We start from the raw sequence: 18,843 nt of genomic DNA, 5'->3' as shown, positions 1-18,843 counted from the left end.
AATATGTATAAAATAGATAACTAATAAGAACCTGCTGTATAAAAATAAATAAAATTCAAAACAAACAAATAAACAAACAAACTGCCTGACTTAACCCTTGGAATAGCTGAAATGGAAAACCTTCCTTGATTGGCCTTGATGACAAAGTCCAATTCTCTTCAAATTCAGTCTGTGGCTTCTAATTTCTTCCTGACTGTGGCTATTAATTCTAGGGAACATAAGGGATTTGAATATAGCTACTGCATCTCTAGGCAAGGCCACGTAGCTGAAAATTCCTTGATACGGGTAGAGGAGAAAGAATGATACAATTTCAGTGAGATTCATTTCATAGTCTCCAAAGCCAAGGACATGACTCAGCAGAAGACTGGGAGATTCCAAGACAAAGAACTAGATGGATAAGAAAAGGTATTCACAGAAATAATATTTTCTTTTCCACAGCATTTAGATAACTGGACAGTTTACAACTTATGTTGTTGAAGATAACTACTGCACACTAAAGGGGAAAATAGCATGTAGGAAATAATATTTGTATCTATGATTCAGGATGATAGAGAAGGTCACAGATGGACAAGAGTACTCAAAAAAAAAACCTTTTCATGAGGAATTCATCAGACACTGCAAAATGCTGCCATGCAGATTTTATTATATAAAAGATAGTAAGAAAACCAGGAACCCATGTTTTATTTATGGACTGAAAAAATTGGTCAGGAATAGTCCATCACAGTTTTTCTCAAATTTTAACATGCATCAGAATCACCTGGAGGCTGGGTCCCTTTCTCCCCCTCCCCCCGCCCCCGCCCAGAGTTTCTGATTTAGCAGGTCTGTGGTGGTGCCAAAGAATTTATATTTCTTACAAATACAGGTGATGCTGATGTTGTTGGTTCAGGTCTAATACTTTGAGAACTGCTAGTTTATCATAAGGTCCACATTATACTGGATACACACACACTTGTTGCAAATTATGGCAATTTAGTTAACTCTCTATTGTTGACTTTGGAAATGATACTCTCCCCACCAACCTAATAGCCAAAAATAAGACTACTCAGGAAGAAGTTATAGCTAGTCCCATAAGGAGACAATCTATTTTACAGCACAAATATATTTGTTTGGGCATTTGACAGAGGCAACCAATGAGGTACATCTAGCAAGTAGGAAACAACATTGCCTTTAAAAACCTTTACCTATCTTGAGGCAGACATGAATTTTGTTTCTCGTACTCAAAAAGAACACCCTTTGGATCTCTCTGTACCTTACACATTACCCAGAGTCCCATTCTCATTCTTCTTTTCTCACTATTCACTTTCCCTGAGTTTTCTTACCCACCCCATGGCCTCATTAAAAAAAAAAAATCTATATATCTATATCTATATCTATATATCTGTCTGTCAGTGGTTAGTAACTTTGTTCAGGTTAAGAAATTCCTTTGAGGGTTTCCCTGGTTGCGCAGAGGTTAAGAATCCGCCTGCCAATGCAGGGGACACGGGTTCAAGCCCTGGTCCAGGAAGATCCCACATGCCGCGGAGCAACTAAGCCCGTGCGCCACAACTACTAAGCCTGCGCTCTAGAGCCTGCGAGCCACAACTACTGAAGCCCGCATACCTAGAGCCCGTGCTCCGCAACAAGAGAAGCCACCGCAATGAGAAGCCTGCTCACCGCAACTAGAGAAAGCCTGCTTGCAGCAACGAAGACCCAACACAGCCAACAATTTAAAAAATAAAATAAATTTATTAAAAAAAAAAGAAATTCCTTTGGGAATTTAATTAATGCTATAGACACTTCATAAAAATAAACATATATACGTATACATATACATTTTATATCCAATTCAAGACATTCAGAGATTCTCACTCAAGTCCATAGGCCCCAGGTTGAGAATCCCTACTTGTATGCTAATGTTTCAAAAATATGTATCTTCAGCCTGAATTTTTATTCTGAGCTTCAGTAGTACATATCCAAATATCTACTTAACATCTGTATTTGGATGTCACACAATTGCCTCAAAATCTACATGTATTGGGCTTCCCTGGTGGCGCAGTGGTTGAGAGTCTGCCTGCCGATGCAGGGGAATCGGAAGGGGACACGGGTTCGTGCCCCAGTCCGGGAAGATCCCACATGCAGTGGAGCGGCTAGGCCCGCAAGCCATGGCCGCTGAGCCTGCGCGTCCGGAGCCTGTGCTCCACAACGGGAGAGGCCACAACAGTGAGAGGCCCGCGTACCGCAAAAAAAAAAAAAAAAAAAAAACTACATGTATTGAGGAGTGACTGTTCAATAGGGATGGGGTTTCCTTTTGGGGTGATGAAGAAGTTCTGGAACTGGATAGTAATGATGGTTGTGCAACACTGTGAACATACTTAATGTCACTTTCAAATGGTAAATTTTACATAATGTGCATTTTACAATAAAAAATCTACATTTACAGAACTGAAATTATCTCTATTCTCCACCTCCCACACACCCAAAATTTGTGCTTTCTCTTATATTTCCTGTCTTTGAACATGTTACTAGTCTTACCATTTACCTAGTTGCCCAAGACAGAAACCTGAGAGTCATCTCTGACAATGCTCTCTTTCATTCTCCCACTTACAATTAATCATGAAGTTCTGTACGTTCTTCCTCATTAATAAAAAGTTAACTTGGAATAGTCCTCTACAACTATCCCCAAAGCTTCTACTTAAGTTCAGGCCACCATCATTAGCCTCACAGTCTCCAGTTTCATACCTTCCCATCCTCCACCTCAACCCCCCTTCAACTGACTCTTCTTATCTTGCCAGAGTGAGTTATCTTTTTGCTTAAAAACCTACCATTGCCTTCAGGGTAAAGTCTAAATTTCTCTTCATGACCTGGCCTCTGTTTACTTCTCTAGTCTTATCTCTCAACATCCTCCTACACAAAGCCAAATGTCCAGCGACATAAGCTACCTGCAATTCCCAGCTCATCACCAACTTTTTTTTTTTTTTTTTAAGCCAAGTGCTAAGTGCACATACTACTCCAAATTCCTAGAACTTCATTTCCCTCTGTTTAGACCTGGCTAAGTTCTACAGTTAAGATTCAATTTACATCATCTTGCTCAGGAAGCCTTTCAGATGTCCCAAAGATGATGGCCTTACTATGAGCTCCTTTACTATGAGCTTCTTTGTTCACTTGTATCTTAACACTTATACTTTAAGTTGAAGTCATCTGTCTCCTTTAAAGACCACATTCTCCTTGAGGGTAGGGACTATATATCAATGCACCTCCAGTACCTAAAACGGTATCCAGCAGGTGGTATGTTCTAAATAAATATTTTTGAACGAAGAAGTGATGCCCTAGTGAATAATAGGAACCCTGATATCAGAAGGCACACAACTTTCCAATGACTTCCTACCTTACTCTGTTAAAAGCCAAAGTCATTACCATGGGCTCTGACTTCATCTCCTACTATTCTCCCCTTCATTCACTCAGTTCCAGCCACACTTTGAAACCATGACTGGAAAAATATTTCAGCCAAGGAGCCATTTAAGCATGTGCAGGAAGGAAGGAACTAAAATATACTGAGCCTCCAGCATGTATCATGCCCTGTGCCAGGCACTGTCATGTGTCATATCACAGAATCCTCACAATCACTCCAGGACAAAGGCATTGCTCTATCGCCATTGCACAACTAAGGAGACTAAGTCTTACAGTAGATTTCTGAATTTGAACAGAGGGAAAACTCTATTGGAAAGAGTCCATAGTGGTAACTTTTCCTTCCCTAGATACCTTTTATGCTGGTCATTCTGTTTGCTGTGCCAAAACTCCCTCTGCCCTGTTCTGGGAAGCTGACCTCTATGAACTACATTACCCAGACTACCTTGCCCCTGGATTCTTGAAGGTAGTAGCTGGAGACCAGAGGGCAAGAGGAGAAAGGTTAGGGCATTTATTTCTCTACTTCCATGCTGCCTTGTCTAAGTTCTTGCTCTTGTCAGGCAGTCCGTCTTTCAGATTGTAGTTCTAACTGGGCCCTGGTAACAACACTTCCCTTTCTTTCCCTTGAGGCCTAAGATGCTACTGACTCACCACTTTGGGGTTTCACCGTTTCTTTCTAGTTTCTGTTAACACTGACCATACCTCTGCAAATCACCCTTTGGTTAAACGCTCTTCAATTAAATTCTTTTGAATGCACAAACTTTTTCTGCAAGGACTCTGACTGATACACTAGGAAAACAATAAATGGCATGTTATTCTTCTCCTTTGTTCTTACATTCATTCAATTTCCAGTATCTACAGTCAAGTCTCCTTCCTCTCCTCTAATCTGAATCTTCCCATACTTCCATGTCTACATGGCCTTCTAAGAAGTCTCTCTAAATACTCTATTACCCACAGAGCAATGCTGCTGTTACCATTATTATGCTGAATCTAGTGTGACATTAGCACTCTGTTGTCCTTGTAGTTCTAAGACTGTTTAGCTTTGTTAGTCTGACCTCCCTGGGCAATAAGCTCATTAGGGGTAGGAAACTTTAGCAATTATAATCTCCAAACAAACATATTTTAGCTTGAAAGAACCTTAGAGTTTACCTTGTCTAACCACCTTATTTTACAGATGGGAAGGTTCAGGCTCACATAGGGAAAGACTCTCTCACAGCTGTACAGTGGCAGACTTAAGTTCATCATCTAGGTTCTCCCTATTACTTCACCATGCTGTGATACTGGTTACTTAGTAGGCACTCAACATGCTGATAACCTACTCTTAAATTCATACAAGGGTTTTTGTTTTGTTCAGTGCTAGGCTCCATGCCTAGAAGAGTACCTGGCACATATTATGCATTCAGCAAATATTTATTGATTTTGAACCCAGGACACAGCAAGGCAAGTTCCTTGGAAGTTATCAGAGCTCAGAGGATCATTTGTAATAATGACAATAATCCCTTATACATGTACAGTATAGTTTTCAAAGTGTTTTCACATTTAAATAAGCCCATTTGATCCCTCTGAAGTAAACATGGCAGAAATTCATAGTCCATTTAACAGATGCAAGCAACAGTCTCTGAAAAGTTAAAAGTCAAGGTCCCCTGAGAAGTATGTAGCTGAGCTGAGACTACTGTTCATGTTTTCTGACTCCCACTTCAATACCATCTTCACTACTCCATGTTGCTTCTTCAGCTTAGCCATTCTGCTTCAAGATATGCGAGGTTCATTCACCGAGCTAGTCCAAATATCCACAATGACTAGGTGAGTTATATACTTATGCCGATAGAAATGATTTTGCTTTTTAAAAAAATCCACTGTTAAAGGTACTTCTATTCTACTTCTGATTAGATACAGCCTGCAGAATACCCCCAACTCTCGATACTACAAGGCCTGTTATTTCCCACAGAGAGGAGGGTTACGATCTATGTGTTCTGAAGTGAAGAAGACGGCACTTTTGAGACATCACTTCTGGTACAGACCAGAGCCAGGCCCTTTTAAAACCAGCTGTTCAAAGAGAAACAACGCCTTGTGCTTGGCCACCAGAGAGGAGTTGGCACACGATTTCTTCAAGATCAAATGCACCAGGAAGCTAACTGCAGATATTTTGATTGAATTCTCTTATAAAAAACACTTTAATACAGATTTCACCCTGGGTTTTAGCTACTAGTATGATCTCTGATCCTAATCAGGGCATCACAGAAACCAAGGATAACCTAAACATATATAACATATATCCAACCTCTTTGGATTTCAGTTTCCATTAAGAGCTCAAAGTATTGGCACAGAAAATTACCAAAAGTCTTATATCAGGGATCACAAACTCAAGTGTCTACCACATACCAGGGAAATAATGTAAAGCCCAGAATGACAAAATAAGGAGTAATGGAGTCTATAATGAACTACAGAAAACTAATTTGCTAGTTGCTTCTCAGCTCCAACCACCTGTCACTTTGGGGGAATGTCAGCTAAGAGTTAATAGTTCTTCTGATTATTTCCTCAAAGGCTAGAAATACTCATTTTAAAAACGTAAAATCTGGTTTTAAAAAGTTAGCTACTGATTCAAATCTGCAAGCCTTTTGTAAGTTAGTCAGCCAGAGTTTGACTTTTCCTTATGAAATAGGTTTCTTGCTCCATATGACAGAGGAATGAGAGCAAACGTGCCACTTTCAAGTCAACTATGGTATAGGATTCATGGCTTCCCTCTCAGACAATCTGGATAGTGCTGGAAAAGCGGACAAAACTCCCTAATAGGAATGTACCTTAGCTGGAGGTTTTGGGGGTATCTGCTTTATGAGATAACCAGATAAATGGATGCCCTCTGGGAGGTATTTGGGGGATAAAGATCCCCTTTGCTAGGTATCTGGGCAGGTAAGTCCTCTCTGGAATATCTAGGAAACCCGTATACTCGAGTATGGGGATGGGGAGTACTGGGAGAACAGTTAACAAGAAAGTATGAAGACGGACAGCTGTTGGAAAGTACACAGAGCGCTAGGAATGCGAGATAGTATGGGGGTACAGTCTCTCTTCGGTGTTGGGAGGGAAAAGGCGATACCTTCTCCTCGGGCGCCACCTTCGGGCGCCTCTTGCTCACCATCGCTCCGCAGCCACCGACTCCAGCGACCGCCATCTTAACGCACCTTTGTGCGCAGGTGCCCCGGAGCCACACGATCCGGCCAGAGTAGAGCCCCGCCTCCGGCCACGCCCCTCCTCCCCAAGCCCGCCTCCAGCCACGTTCCCTTTCTCAGGAATCTGCCCCCTCTCCCCCCGCGGTTTGAGGCTCCACCACTTGAGGGTGGGCGGTGGCGGGTGGAAAGCAGGAAGGGACCACTTGTCTAAAACCTATCATTATATAAGGAAGTCATTTCTACAGCTTTCCACACTTTAACAGAATTATCAGACCCCAAAGGCTGCTATAAGATAATTTATTACAGACTAGCCAATAATCTCTTGTAACAATGGCACGTACAATAATTTAAAACAGCAAAGATTCCTAGTTTCTTATTTCATGTAATGGCCAATGGACAATGCAGAGTCCTCAGGAAGTCCAAGAGGCTGCTACTGAGGTTATCGAAGGCCCTTCTCTGAGCAAGGGGCCTGGGAAGTCCACATGACCCTCTGGAAAATGTTTGTCTCTGACCTCCCAGGGAGTGTTGAGGCCCCCCCTTCATCCAGCCGGTACAGAGGGATCACAGTCCAAGTTCCTTCTGTAGGGTTGAACGTCTATGAGGGGAACTGCAGCTGACCTAGATGAAAGGGAGTGAGGACAAAGGCTGGATTCTTTCTGCAAGGGGGAGGACCGCCAGAAGGCAGTGGCCATAGGTGAAGAGGACTCTTTCTAGATTGATTTCCACAACTTTTGGCTTTGTTCAGGGCTTTTTCACGAAGAAAATACAGTCCTCTCTCCTGGATCCTTCAACTAGCTCTCAGGTGCATACACTTAAGAAGAGCTTCTCATGTCCTGAAGCATCACTCCTCTTCCTAAAGGAGTGAGGTAGGGGGACTCCTGGGCAGGTGGCCCCTGGTGCTTGGGTTCCAAAGAAATTCTGCTCAGGGCTCTGAAGCACCATGGGAACCTGATTCTACTCATGACAGATAATCTGGGCAAGGGATTAGCAGAGCTCATTTCTGAAAGGTTTCTGGTTCAGTTTCAATGCCTTGTACTCACTTGAGCTACTCTACACCAGTAGATTCTGCTCAAGGGACAGGCTGAGTTCTATTCTGTGTGCTCCTGCCCTGGCCATACTCCAATCCAGACCACAGGGCTCAGCAATACCTGTAGACTCAAATGATTACTTACCTAATTAGGCACAAGCTCCAGGCCCTCTAAACTTGTTCTTCTAATGATTGGTATGTACGGATCTAACTGGATAAGGTGTGGTATGGAGAGGGGTAGAGAAGGGGTGTGGGAGTGGAAGAACCTCTGCCAAGAATGGCTGACACTCTCAGAAACGTCTGCCCCTCTGTGGAAAATCTCGCTGCCTGGTAACCCCCACAGCCCAGCTCTCAGCATCACAGACCTGCTGGTCAGGGACTCATGACCCTTTCTGTGCAAAGCCATACTCACACCACCCCAAACTTTTCCTTAAATGTCCTTAACGGAATGAGTCAGCCTCTTGACTACGAGGACCCTAAGATACACAGTAACTCCCATTAGCCCTGACTTGTGGAACTGGTGCCACCTGGTTGGCACAGAAGCCTAGGTGCTCAGCTCCCCTCCTCCACGGAACGAGACTCCGATTTGAGCTTCACAAACTCTCGGGCCACTTCGTCATTGCTCCTCTGAGACAGAATCCGGAGAATGGTCATGCCTGTCTCATCCATGTGGATCTTCCGGCCCAAGGGGCACCAACAGGCACAGCTGCCCTTGGCTGCCACTTCCCTCAGAGGCATCACAGCCAGCCCCAGAACACGATCCTCCCGGGCAAAGCAGTAATCCTTCACACATATTTGCAACTCATAGGCTTCTGGCCCCTCTTCATTTCCCAGGAGGCTGTGAGCACAGGGTAGATGGAAGGTGGGAGACCAGAGCTGAGGGCGTCCTCAAGTGAATTCACCCCAGCTGCCATCCAGCCCATCCCTTCTCTCCCCTCTCAATTCTTACCCCCCAGATCACCCCCATCCCAGAGTCCTTCAGGCCCCCCATCCCATAACTTACAAGTGAAATGTCTCATTGTACTTGGGGGCCCAGTTGTTGCTTTTTGACTTGGTTGTGAACTTCCTCTTCTTATCACTTTGGTGAGGGCCAACCATGGTTACTTCCACAAAGGGCCGGAACATACCGGCTGTCTGCCACTTGAGGTCATTGGCAGCCACCACTGCACAAACATGGGAAACCTGTGAGAGATCCCATCAAGCATTCCCAGTTCTTGAGCCCCGGGTGGCATTCCCCTTGGAGGAGGGCTAAGCTGAAAGGCTGGGATAAGCAGTCCCTGCCTTTGACTGATGAGGCCACTGGGCAAGAAAAGGTCTGAGGTCTGTAAGTCCATACCACTCACCTTTCACTGTGACCTTGTGCTCCCCAGTTCCAGGATGTGTAAACAAGTCCACCTGAATAGAGACTTCTCCCACAGGATCATCCACACCGGACCCTGAGGGACAGACGGACAGATGATTCCCCCATTGGAGAACTTTAAGACTTTAGGCCTAATTATTCTGGGTAAAACCGTGGATTTGGGAGGCTACTATCCTACATCCTAAAGCAAGAAGTAATCACCCACAGAAGCTATGGGGAAGTAAGTAATGGGAGAAGGAAAAGAACGGGGATAAAGAATGAGACTATGTATTAAAATACAAATCAGGGTGACAACATCTTAGGCGAAACATCTTCCAAAACTGCACTGGAATCTCTCAGGTTCCCCAAACCTCTTCTAGCCTGCAGAATTTTTCATTGAAAGATGCTGGGAAAGGACAGTGCTGCCACCTGTATTTTTGTCTGAGAATTATGTCCACCCCATGGTGTCTCAGCAGAACAATGCGGGTCCCATCTAGCCAAAAGCAGCACCTTCCCGCCGGCGGAGGCCCCTTCTTGGGAGGCTGCCCCGTACAGAATGACTTTTTCCTACTCAAACCTGGACCTCTCTGCAAACAGCTCCCCAGTCCCTCTGGCCAATTTTCAACCTCCCCTCTGTAGAGGCCTCACTCTATTTTGGGAAAACACCAGTACCCTACACCCCAGATAAAACTTCTTTGTCCTTAGATGGAGGGGTGGGGGAATTCTGAGGACAGCTATTGTTAACCCTGTCTCAGGCTGTAGGAATACACTGCCCATCTCTGAAACTTGGGATAGAGCCTCTGAACTTTGACACCTGGTTCCCCCAGCCCCAACATAAGCAGCTCATTCTAGTTCACAGGGGACAGTGTTAGCCCATATTAGATTCACATCTGCATGGTATATAACGTACCCTTTTCCGGCTGAATGTCCTCATTAGCAGTAAACCTAATACCTTTCCCATCATGCACTGAGGGAGGACAGGCAAGTCAAGAGGTAGCAGCAGTAGGACAGAGAAAGAAGAATCAGTTAGAGGTCTAAGGAGTTAACAGCAATTCAGGGCAGCTCTACACATATTCTGAGGGAGCACAGAGATGGGGTAGGGTGGAGAGAGAGGTCAAAGAACTGGGGTCAATGCTCGAATGCTCCAAATTATACTTAACCGTTTGAAGATCAACCAAATCATGGACAGAAGCAGTAGAACATACAGAGAGAAGGTTTCTGAGACCCACAGGGCACAAAAGAGAAAGTCGTAGGCTCTAATTTCCTAGGCCTTTAAATGATAAAGCAGTGGGTAGAAAACGTACACTCACAGTTGCATCCTCCCTGCAGTCGCCACCCCTGCCTGCGGTTACCTCATGTGTGCCCATTCCAGTCTCTCCTCATCTTTATATCTAGCTTAAAGCTCAATGTTTCCAAAAGGCCTTTTGGATTAACTCCTATCCTCCCTGATGTTACAGGCGTCTACATGTACTCAGCTCTGTGAAAGATCCCCGTCTCCTTGAGCAAGGCTCATAACTTCTTTTGCTCTGTTTTCTTCTCACTCTGGACTTGAAATAAGAACATGCGTGGAAAATGGAGCAGTACTGCAGGTCCCTTGTATTTTTCACCTTCCATCAACTCTATTCTAACTGCTTAGATCCCTCTTCCCCTCTGGGTCAGCTCTGTGCTCCAGACCCACAGCTCAGTAAGGCCTAAGCCTTCCCACTCCCCACTCCACCAGGTTCACTCCTCCAGGCAGCATGCCCAGGTCTCCCTGGAAGGAGCAACAACAACTGCGCCTTGAAGGTCCTTTCCAGGAGGACCTTCCCAGGGTGAGGGTCAGAATTTCAGTCTGAGCCATGTCTAGGCAGATGTGTTTTGTTATGAATGGGCCTGCCTAGAGGCAGGGAGGGGTTCTGAGAACTGGAAGTCACTGGGAGAAAATCAGCTGCCTGGGTTCCCTGTGCACTAGCATCACCCATGAGGCCGGAGTCTCAGCTCTGCAGAGCCCCACGATCCGCACCATCCCTTCAACTGCTCCCGTGGTTTGCCTCTCTTAGTCTTCTCCTCACCCACACTGGAGAATCTGGAGTCTTTTGCTTTCTCTCCCCTGGACAGCTTCCAACTTAGGCTCCCAAAGCTATGAGTCTTCATGAGTGTCTCAACCACTCATTCTCAAGGCTTCCTCACAGATTTTTCCTACCAAACAGGGTATACTCCTTGAGCTCAACACACATGCACTGGCCAGATGATGTCTGGCAAAAGAAAGCTCAGGCAGGGCCTCCCTGGTGGCGCAGTGGTTGAGAGTCCGCCTGCCGATGCAGGGGACACGGGTTCGTGCCCCGGTCCCGGAAGATCCCACATGCCGCGGAGCGGCTGGGCCCGCGAGCCATGGCCGCGGAGCCTGTGTGTCCGGAGCCTGTGCTCCGCAACGGGAGAGGCCACAGCAGTGAGAGGCCCGCGTACAGCCAAAAAAAAAAAAAAAAAAAAGAAAGCTCAGGCACATTTCCCAGGTCTCTGTGATTCTCCTATCTGGTATGAGTGTGGGTTGGGGGTAAGTACTGTGATCCATCAAGAAATCCTGGTGTCTGAGTTCGAAGGGCTTTCTGAAGAAGTACTTGGATCCTCCCTGAGGGCTACAGGATACTGATTCCCTAGGGACAGAGAGGGATCAGGAAGGGGAGGTGGGGACCCAAAGCCCTTAGGCCTTACCCTGGGCAATCTGTGAGCGCACAAAGGTCTTGATGAGTGTGTCTGTGGTCTGTGTGTACAGAGACAGGGCATAGCGTAGGGACTGCAGATGTGGGCTCTTCTCCAGGAAGGTTTTCTTCAGCCCATTGCCTCCTGCATGAAAGTATTGCTGAAAGACAAGAATAACTGCTAACTGCTACTGCTTCATCCCCTTACAGAGGGACAGCTCTCCAACAATGTAACTCAGAGAAATGACACCTGAGCAGAGGCTCAGCGAAGATGCTGGAAGAGGATGGTGAGCCATTCAATAAACAACAATATTAGGAATACCACACAGAGCCAGTCATAGTCTTTCAGGTGAAGAGTATTATTTGAATATCTGGCAGGAGTGGTAAGGGATGGCCATGTTTCTGGACGTGATGCTTGAAGGATGAATCTATCTGGACAAAGATATGTGACAGAAGCATTTCAGGAAGAGAGTAGTCAGAAGTGTTGCTTTACCCGTGGGAATCCTTAGAGCACTTTATACCTATGACATACCTCTCCGAAGTGCCCTAAATCACAGCCCACACGTACCTGCCTTATTTATCACTTTACCAGGTTATAAGTATCTTGATGCTAGGAACCATATCTGATTCTCTCTGCATCCTTCATAGTGTATCGTGCCCAGAACACATGTTGCCTGGTTGAATAAATGAATGTGTAATAGGAAAAAAAAATCCTTCGAAAACCCAAATGATTTTAAACATAAGAGAAGAGGTCAGCCAGATGTCGGGTATTAGGATCTGGAAGATTAATTCCCAGTGGAAAATATTCATGAATGACAATGAGGTACAAGGTGAACTAAACTGTCCGCAGAACCCAAGAATAATGTTCTAGGTCTGTGGCGATTCACCTGAGACCAAACAGGAGGTACCTTTTTGGTTGGTCCCCAGCAGAGAAAGATATGGACACAAAAATCACTCTCTTCTGGATGTGGGGTGGCAAGAGCCCAAGGGACACCTAATCTGGCAGAATGGAATGCCAGGACCAAGTGGTAGTAAGATTGTCTGGAGGAGGGGGAGGTCTCCACCTTGATGGTGTCCAGGGCGAGGTCAAGGACAGCACACTGCTTTGGAGTGAGACTCCGGGTTTCCTCTCGCGCCATGTGGTCCTAGAACCCCAGAGAAAGCAACAGCATCAGGACGGCTTATGGCTGTCATCAAAGTCTTTCCCCCACCTGTCAGCCACAGCTACATGTTCCTCTCCTTCCCCTCTGCTTCAGTCTTCAAAGCTCAAATTTCCTTCCTTCCAGGCAACCCCCAGCCTCAGAAGGACCCCACACATCCAGAGTACCTTGAGTTTGGAAAGGTGGCTCAGCTCCTTGGCAGCAGTGAAGATCAACTGGGTGCCCTGGGCGAGAGCGAATCAGTCAAAAGCAGAGAACTCCAAACTAAATCAGGAAGCATGGAGCAGGTTTAGGGAGACACAGCAGGATGAAGTGGAAGGGAGGTGTCCTTACCGTCTGGTCAGTAAGTGGGGGCAGGACAATCATCCTCTCCATTGTATTCATTACCACCCGCCAGAGCTCCTTCAGTACCCGCTTCAGGACCGTCTTCTCACACACAGTGGCAAAAAGTGTGAGGCTGCAGGACCAGGCAACAGGGAAGGGTGGGGTGAGTGCTTGAGAGTCCCCCCTCCCTGAGAGGCTCCTCTGTCTACTTCTGCCCTGTTTGTCCCTACAGGACAGTCCTCAGTGCTGTACTCACTTGCCATCCAGGAAGTCCATGAGGGGCCGGAGCACACTATCTGCATCTTGAGTCACTGAGGCCCGGGCGCTGGGGGATGCATTCCCTGGGCCCCGCACCTGGCCCAGGATGTCGGCCATTTGTTGAACACACTCATCAATCCGCACCTGGAAACTACACATGTGCCCACAGTGCAGCCCTCCCTGCCCCAAATGCACACTGTCCCTAAAGCAGCACCAGCTATTTGGTCCCACTCCAGCATACTCATGGTGTAGCCCCAACAGGGACAGCCAGCAGGAAGAGGGGGAGGATCCACATATGTGCAGCTGGATGGATGAGTGTGGGGCAGGGGATCTGGGATTGGCCAGGCACCACACCTGGCTCTGAGGGCCGTGTGTTCTGGGGCCACCGACCTGTTTCCAAACACCATGCTGAGCTCATCCAGAACCGTATTCAGTTTCACCTGCAGCTCCTTCAGACTGTCTGCAGCTTCAGGGTCCAACTGTATCCACAGGAGGCAGGCTTGGCTAAGCTGGTTCTCTTATGCTTTCCTCCCTTCCTGCGCCCCCACTCCTCCCTCCTAGGGCCTCTACCCCAATGCCTACTCAAATCTCTCAGCTCAAACCACTCCAGACCCCAAGCTAAACTCCCAGTCTATACCCAGTCAGGAGAGGGTGGAGTTCTGTGGCCAGGGAGCTCAGGAACAAAGGGAAAGTGCAGCAACCCCAAACCTTAAGACTTACCTCCTTGCCTCCCATGGCCTCAAACATTTTCTCCAGCTGGACCCTCAGTTGCTGCATGTTGTTCATCAGGATGCAAGGCTTTGGGGACAGAGGGACGTGTTGAGTTTGGCTCCATTCAGCACAGAACTCATCAGTCTAGAGTCCCTCCCTCTCTCACATTACTCCAAAAGCCACAGGGAATTTACAACACATATTACATGTGTCTCTCCCTAAGCACTGAGATCTGGAACCAATGCAGACAGCTCTCCTTGAATGAAGACTAGAAGCAAATGTTTCTGCTTTTAAGCTGGGTGGTGGGCCCCAGGTGTTCATGGGATTACCCTGTATAACTCTCTGAATGTATTAAAAAGAAAGAAAGAAAGACTAAGCAAAGGCCTAGCTCAGTAGAGAATAAACTACCAAATGGAGGCACAGAGGAACTCCTCATCAGGTTCTTATTATTTTGTGGCATAATCTCAAGCATAGCCCTGCTGGGAATCACAAGTCAGGAGAATCACCCCACCCTTAGCTCTCAGGAGAGCTTCAAAAGCAAAAAGCCTAACCCTCACCATTTTCTCCTTTGTGCAATAAGCTGGGAAGTTCTTTGATAAGATGTCTGCATATTCCATCAGCACCTTCCCGATGGTCTGAGAAAAGAGGAGAAAAGGAAAGGAGAGGGAACACTTAGCTCTGCCCACAAGGGTCTTACCTGAGGTTGCACTTCTCATCCCAGAACAGTAACAACAGGTATGCAAAGGGGAATGTCAAAGTAAGGGACCAATCTCCCTCTCAACCCCAGAACAGCACTGAAACAAACCCACCTGTCTGCCCCAGACCCAAGTAAAGGAGAATGGGGTAACGCCAGGCTTAACCCAAAGGCCATCACAAAGAGGGATTGAGCTCAGGCCTGTGGCTAGGCTGTGAGTGTGATGGAGGTAAGAGGGGAGGGGTAGGGAAGGTCATGGTCACCTTAGCAAATCTCCTCATGTAGTGGGCAAGGATGCTGGGGTCTGGGCATTCCAACTTGCGGATGATCTCAAAGCTCTGATTGAGCTGTGTGAAGACGTCCACCACAGAGCAGGAAAAGAGTGCGTGTTCTGATGTCTGCTGGAACTAAGGAAGGCCACACACAGGGTCATCTTCAGCTGCTACCTTTTCCCAAGTCTGTAAGGTTCTAAAGAGCTCTCTGCCTAGCAGGGGTGGCTCAGCGGCCCTCGACAGCCCTCCTTATGGACTCCACAAGGCAGGGACAGCCATCCTGGTTGAGCACAGGAACTTCTGCTGATAGCTAATTGCTGGGAGACCTGGCCTGACCCCTGTGAACCCCAAGCCCCCGACTTACCCCATCCTTCTTATCTCGTTCCAAGGCCCCACGTAGAAATTCCAGGGACACATCCTCATTCTCATCCAGCCACTGTAGGACAAACTGCTCAAACCACCTGCAGCCAGGCAGGAAAATTGGGGGTTGGAGCTAGTGGTTGGCATATACCATGTACCTGACTGTAAGGATACTGGCCTTGTCCAACCCCTAAGCGCCCCTCTTCCCTCTGCAGCCCCCACATGATGACTCACGCTGGGTACTCAGGCACCTGCCCCTGGAGGGCAGGCAGATCCCGCATGTATTCATTGTGGAGCCACTTCACCTTGAAGTGCAGGTTCATGTAGTCAGCACTCTTACAGAGCCGGTCTTTCTCATGCTCTAGTGGTGGGGAGGAAAGCTGGGTCAGGTCCTGGCAGTAGAGGCCATGGTTCCTGAGCTTTCCCAAGGCAGCAGATCTAGTCAGGTGGCTCTATCAAATGTCTGAGAACAAGGGTGACTCCTAAGCACCTCCTCACAGCCATCTCCCTCTAACAGTGGGTACTCTGCTAAAAGCCTGGCCCAAATCTTTCTTTAGAGACTAAGCCAGACACCCAGATAAGGCCCACAGTCTTCCTGTGCTGGCTTTTGGAAGTGCAAGTGAGGTACTGGCCTCTGGTGAAGAAGAGGAGAAAAGGATGTAGGTGCTAAGGCTGATTAGTGGGGAAACTGCCCAGGACTGGAGAGACATAACGGTCTTCCAGGGCTTTTCTAATCCTAGTACCTGAGCCATTTCCTCAGATGGATTTAAATGAGATGAGCAGTCATATATAACATAAATGGGTCACTGACAACCACACAGACACAGGGAGAACCAAAATGGGCCTGAGCTGACAGAATGAGCAGTTGAGCAGCCATGGTGTAACAGAATCTTGAAGTAAACTGAAGGGTCCCAGAGTAGAGCTGGGACACTGAAAAATGAACTCTCAAAGAAGTATGCAAATAAGTCAGTTTGGAAACACAGCCAGATGAAAGGGCCATCCTGCTACAGAAAATGGGATGCTTATGGACTTGAAAGGTTATATAGCTGAGTCTGCAGAGCCTTCTGGGAAATCTAGGATAAAGATCACCCACAGCTTGCCCAGAGAGTCTAGCACTGGCCACACCCACAGGCTTTCTTCATCTACCCCCTTTAGAGATGAAGCATTGGTTTGAACAATAAAAGCCAACTGTGTGCTTACATATAACAATGGTGAAAGCAAGCAAACTGGGGAGAGTACTGAGCAACAGGAAGGGAAGATCATTGTCCTTGGGAACTCTACTGCTCAACTCAGAGTTGCCATGGGTGATGCTCCTCCATGTCAAGGCAAAACAGCCAGTCTGGGGCAGTTGGCCCTTGTGAATTAGTACAGCAGACACTCAAGGAGGAAATGGGAGCCCGGGATTCAGCCTCAAAAGGCTCCCTTGTTCCAGGAGTTTCATCTCCTGGCATTGTAGGCAGCACCATCTCAACCCAAAGTTGCATTTGCAGTCTCTTCTATGAAGCAGTGAGCAAGAGAAGAGGAAACAGGAGTAAGACTAGAGGTAAAGGGACAACAGCCAAAAGTTCTTACCACCCAGAAAGAGGACTTTTCGTATACGAATGACAGTGGATGCTTGTGACAGAGCAGAGACACCAATGAGCAATAAAGAAAGTGAAAAAATCAGGGACATCAGAGAGACTCTCTCAGGGCTTGCCCCTTCTCTCCCGCCCTGCTGTCCTTAAACCAGGCCAAGAACCTAGAAACGGAAAAAGGTACCACCAGGAGGGCCCTTCCTCCTTCCTGTTCAACAACCCACTGGAAGTGAAGCAGTGCTGCTCCATCACTCCAGAGCTCCCTAACTGCTTTCTTCTAGGGACCTTCAAGTTACTGTATTTACAGAGAATTCTCACTTTCTCTGTCAATCCATCGTCTGTACTCTGGTCCAAAACCCCAATTTCTAATTAACTTCTGTGGTACTAAAACTGAGAGGATGATTGCTGAAACACTGGGCACACTTTAAACTATTCTAACAATAGTTAGACTCCCATGGAGTCATGCTCCAGTAGCTGCTTGAGGTTGCTGACGGTGGGGTGTGGTGATCAGGGCGTGGTTAACCTGTCAAAAGGGGCAGAAGGGTATCTAAACCTTCTCCTGCCCGTGACTGCCACAATCCTCCCTCCATTCATCTTTCATCCTTGGAGAGTTCTTTCAACCTCATGATTTCAACTTTCCAGCTTGCTGATATCTCCCCGGTTCTGGTAATGTCTATACAAGGATTTGACGGAACATCTCACTTTGCCTGGGTTTAACTCCAGTCACCACCTTTTGCCATTTTAACATCTCCAGCTGAAGCTGGAGTATACACACTAATCTTACCCTCTTGTTCAATGCTGAGCATCATCCTCAAGTCTTCCTTCTTCCTCTTTATTCACATCCAATTAACTCACCAATCGCTGTTGATTTCATCTCCAAAACTTCTCTGGAATTTATCCATTTCTTTCTAGTTACACTTTTACCTGTCTAGGTCTCATTACCACCTCCGCTAACCTGGATTACTACCATAGTCTCCAAACTGGTCTTTCCTCCTCCAACCTATTCTCCATACTGTAGCCAGAGTGAGTGGCCTTTCTATATTAAAAATCTAGTTATGTTAATCCCTTTCTTAACATGGGATTGTTGTTCAATGCCTCTCAACTGCCTCAGGGTAGAGTCCAAAATCCTAAACACGGCTTAAAACCTCCTGTATGATCTAGCTCTGTCCTACTTCTCTATCTTCACCTTTCACTCCTCTCTTCCCCTACACTCTAAAGTGCTAGTCACACTGAACTACTGCTTCCAGTTCCCCAAGCATGCCAGCTCTGTCTAGACCCCAGGTCTCTGAACATACTGTATCCTCTGCCTAAAATGCCTGTCTCTCCCTTCCCTGTTACTAATGCCCTCCCTCCCCACCAGCTAAGTTTTATCATCCTTCAGGTGTCAGTTTGTACATCACCTCCTCCAGAAAGCCTTCCCAGGTGCTCCTCCCAGGTCCAGGTTACATGGGTCTCCTCTCAGCAACCTATGCTTATTCCTTTGGTAGCACTTAACAATTTTGAATTGTAACTGCCAGTTTATAGTTCTGTTGTCTTGACTGATCTGGGAGCTTCTCAAGGGTTGGGGCTATGCCTCATTCATCTCAACTAGCACAGTGCATGGCACAAAGAACATACTCAATACGCTTGGTGAATGGGGTGGGGATTTACTGCAAAGGGGCATGAAGAAACTTTCTGTTTATATTTTAATTGGGACAGTAGTTACACAGGTGTACTTATTTGTCAAAACTCATCAAATTGTACTCTTAAAGTGTTTTTATTTTATTGTATGTATATTACACCTCAATAAAGTTGACTTTAAAAATACTGGGTGAATGATAGCATTTTCACAATTGGAGTCAACACTATCCTTTTATTAAACAGGTCTCCCTTTCTCTTGCCCTCCACCATTCTGA

General features: G+C 46.6%; 2 protein-coding genes across 6 annotated transcripts in view; both read right to left on the bottom strand.

Annotated features, from left to right (window-relative positions):
* LOC309806689 (phospholipid-transporting ATPase FetA-like) overlaps positions 1-6,553 on the bottom strand; it is a gene marked incomplete at its 5' end in the record, with an annotated part of 106,659 nt that extends 100,106 nt beyond the window's left edge. The window contains one exon of the mRNA XM_082625612.1: positions 6,479-6,553. Within this exon, the coding sequence (XP_082481738.1) occupies positions 6,479-6,553 (75 nt within the window). The remainder of the gene's footprint in view (positions 1-6,478) is intronic.
* A 281-nt stretch (positions 6,554-6,834) lies between these two features.
* The window catches only part of UNC13B (unc-13 homolog B), a 232,903-nt gene continuing 220,894 nt past the window's right edge, over positions 6,835-18,843 (bottom strand). For all 5 annotated transcript variants that reach the window (XM_082613491.1, XM_082613494.1, XM_082613490.1 and 2 more), the window contains 14 exons: positions 15,609-15,735; positions 15,379-15,475; positions 15,006-15,149; positions 14,606-14,683; positions 14,058-14,135; positions 13,728-13,816; positions 13,336-13,488; positions 13,089-13,212; positions 12,923-12,979; positions 12,660-12,740; positions 11,609-11,756; positions 8,922-9,014; positions 8,582-8,741; positions 6,835-8,416 (listed from right to left, as the gene is read on the bottom strand). In XM_082613491.1, the coding sequence (XP_082469617.1) occupies positions 8,131-8,416; positions 8,582-8,741; positions 8,922-9,014; positions 11,609-11,756; positions 12,660-12,740; positions 12,923-12,979; positions 13,089-13,212; positions 13,336-13,488; positions 13,728-13,816; positions 14,058-14,135; positions 14,606-14,683; positions 15,006-15,149; positions 15,379-15,475; positions 15,609-15,735 (1,715 nt within the window). In that variant the 3' untranslated portion in view covers positions 6,835-8,130. The remainder of the gene's footprint in view (positions 8,417-8,581; positions 8,742-8,921; positions 9,015-11,608; positions 11,757-12,659; positions 12,741-12,922; positions 12,980-13,088; positions 13,213-13,335; positions 13,489-13,727; positions 13,817-14,057; positions 14,136-14,605; positions 14,684-15,005; positions 15,150-15,378; positions 15,476-15,608; positions 15,736-18,843) is intronic.

The sequence above is a fragment of the Mesoplodon mirus genome (assembly GCF_964341445.2).
Source record: "Mesoplodon mirus genome assembly, chromosome: 1".
Taxonomy (NCBI): Eukaryota; Metazoa; Chordata; class Mammalia; order Artiodactyla; family Ziphiidae; genus Mesoplodon; species Mesoplodon mirus.
The sequence above is the reverse complement of the archived record's forward strand: the minus strand, read 5'-3'. Positions and strand labels throughout refer to the sequence as shown.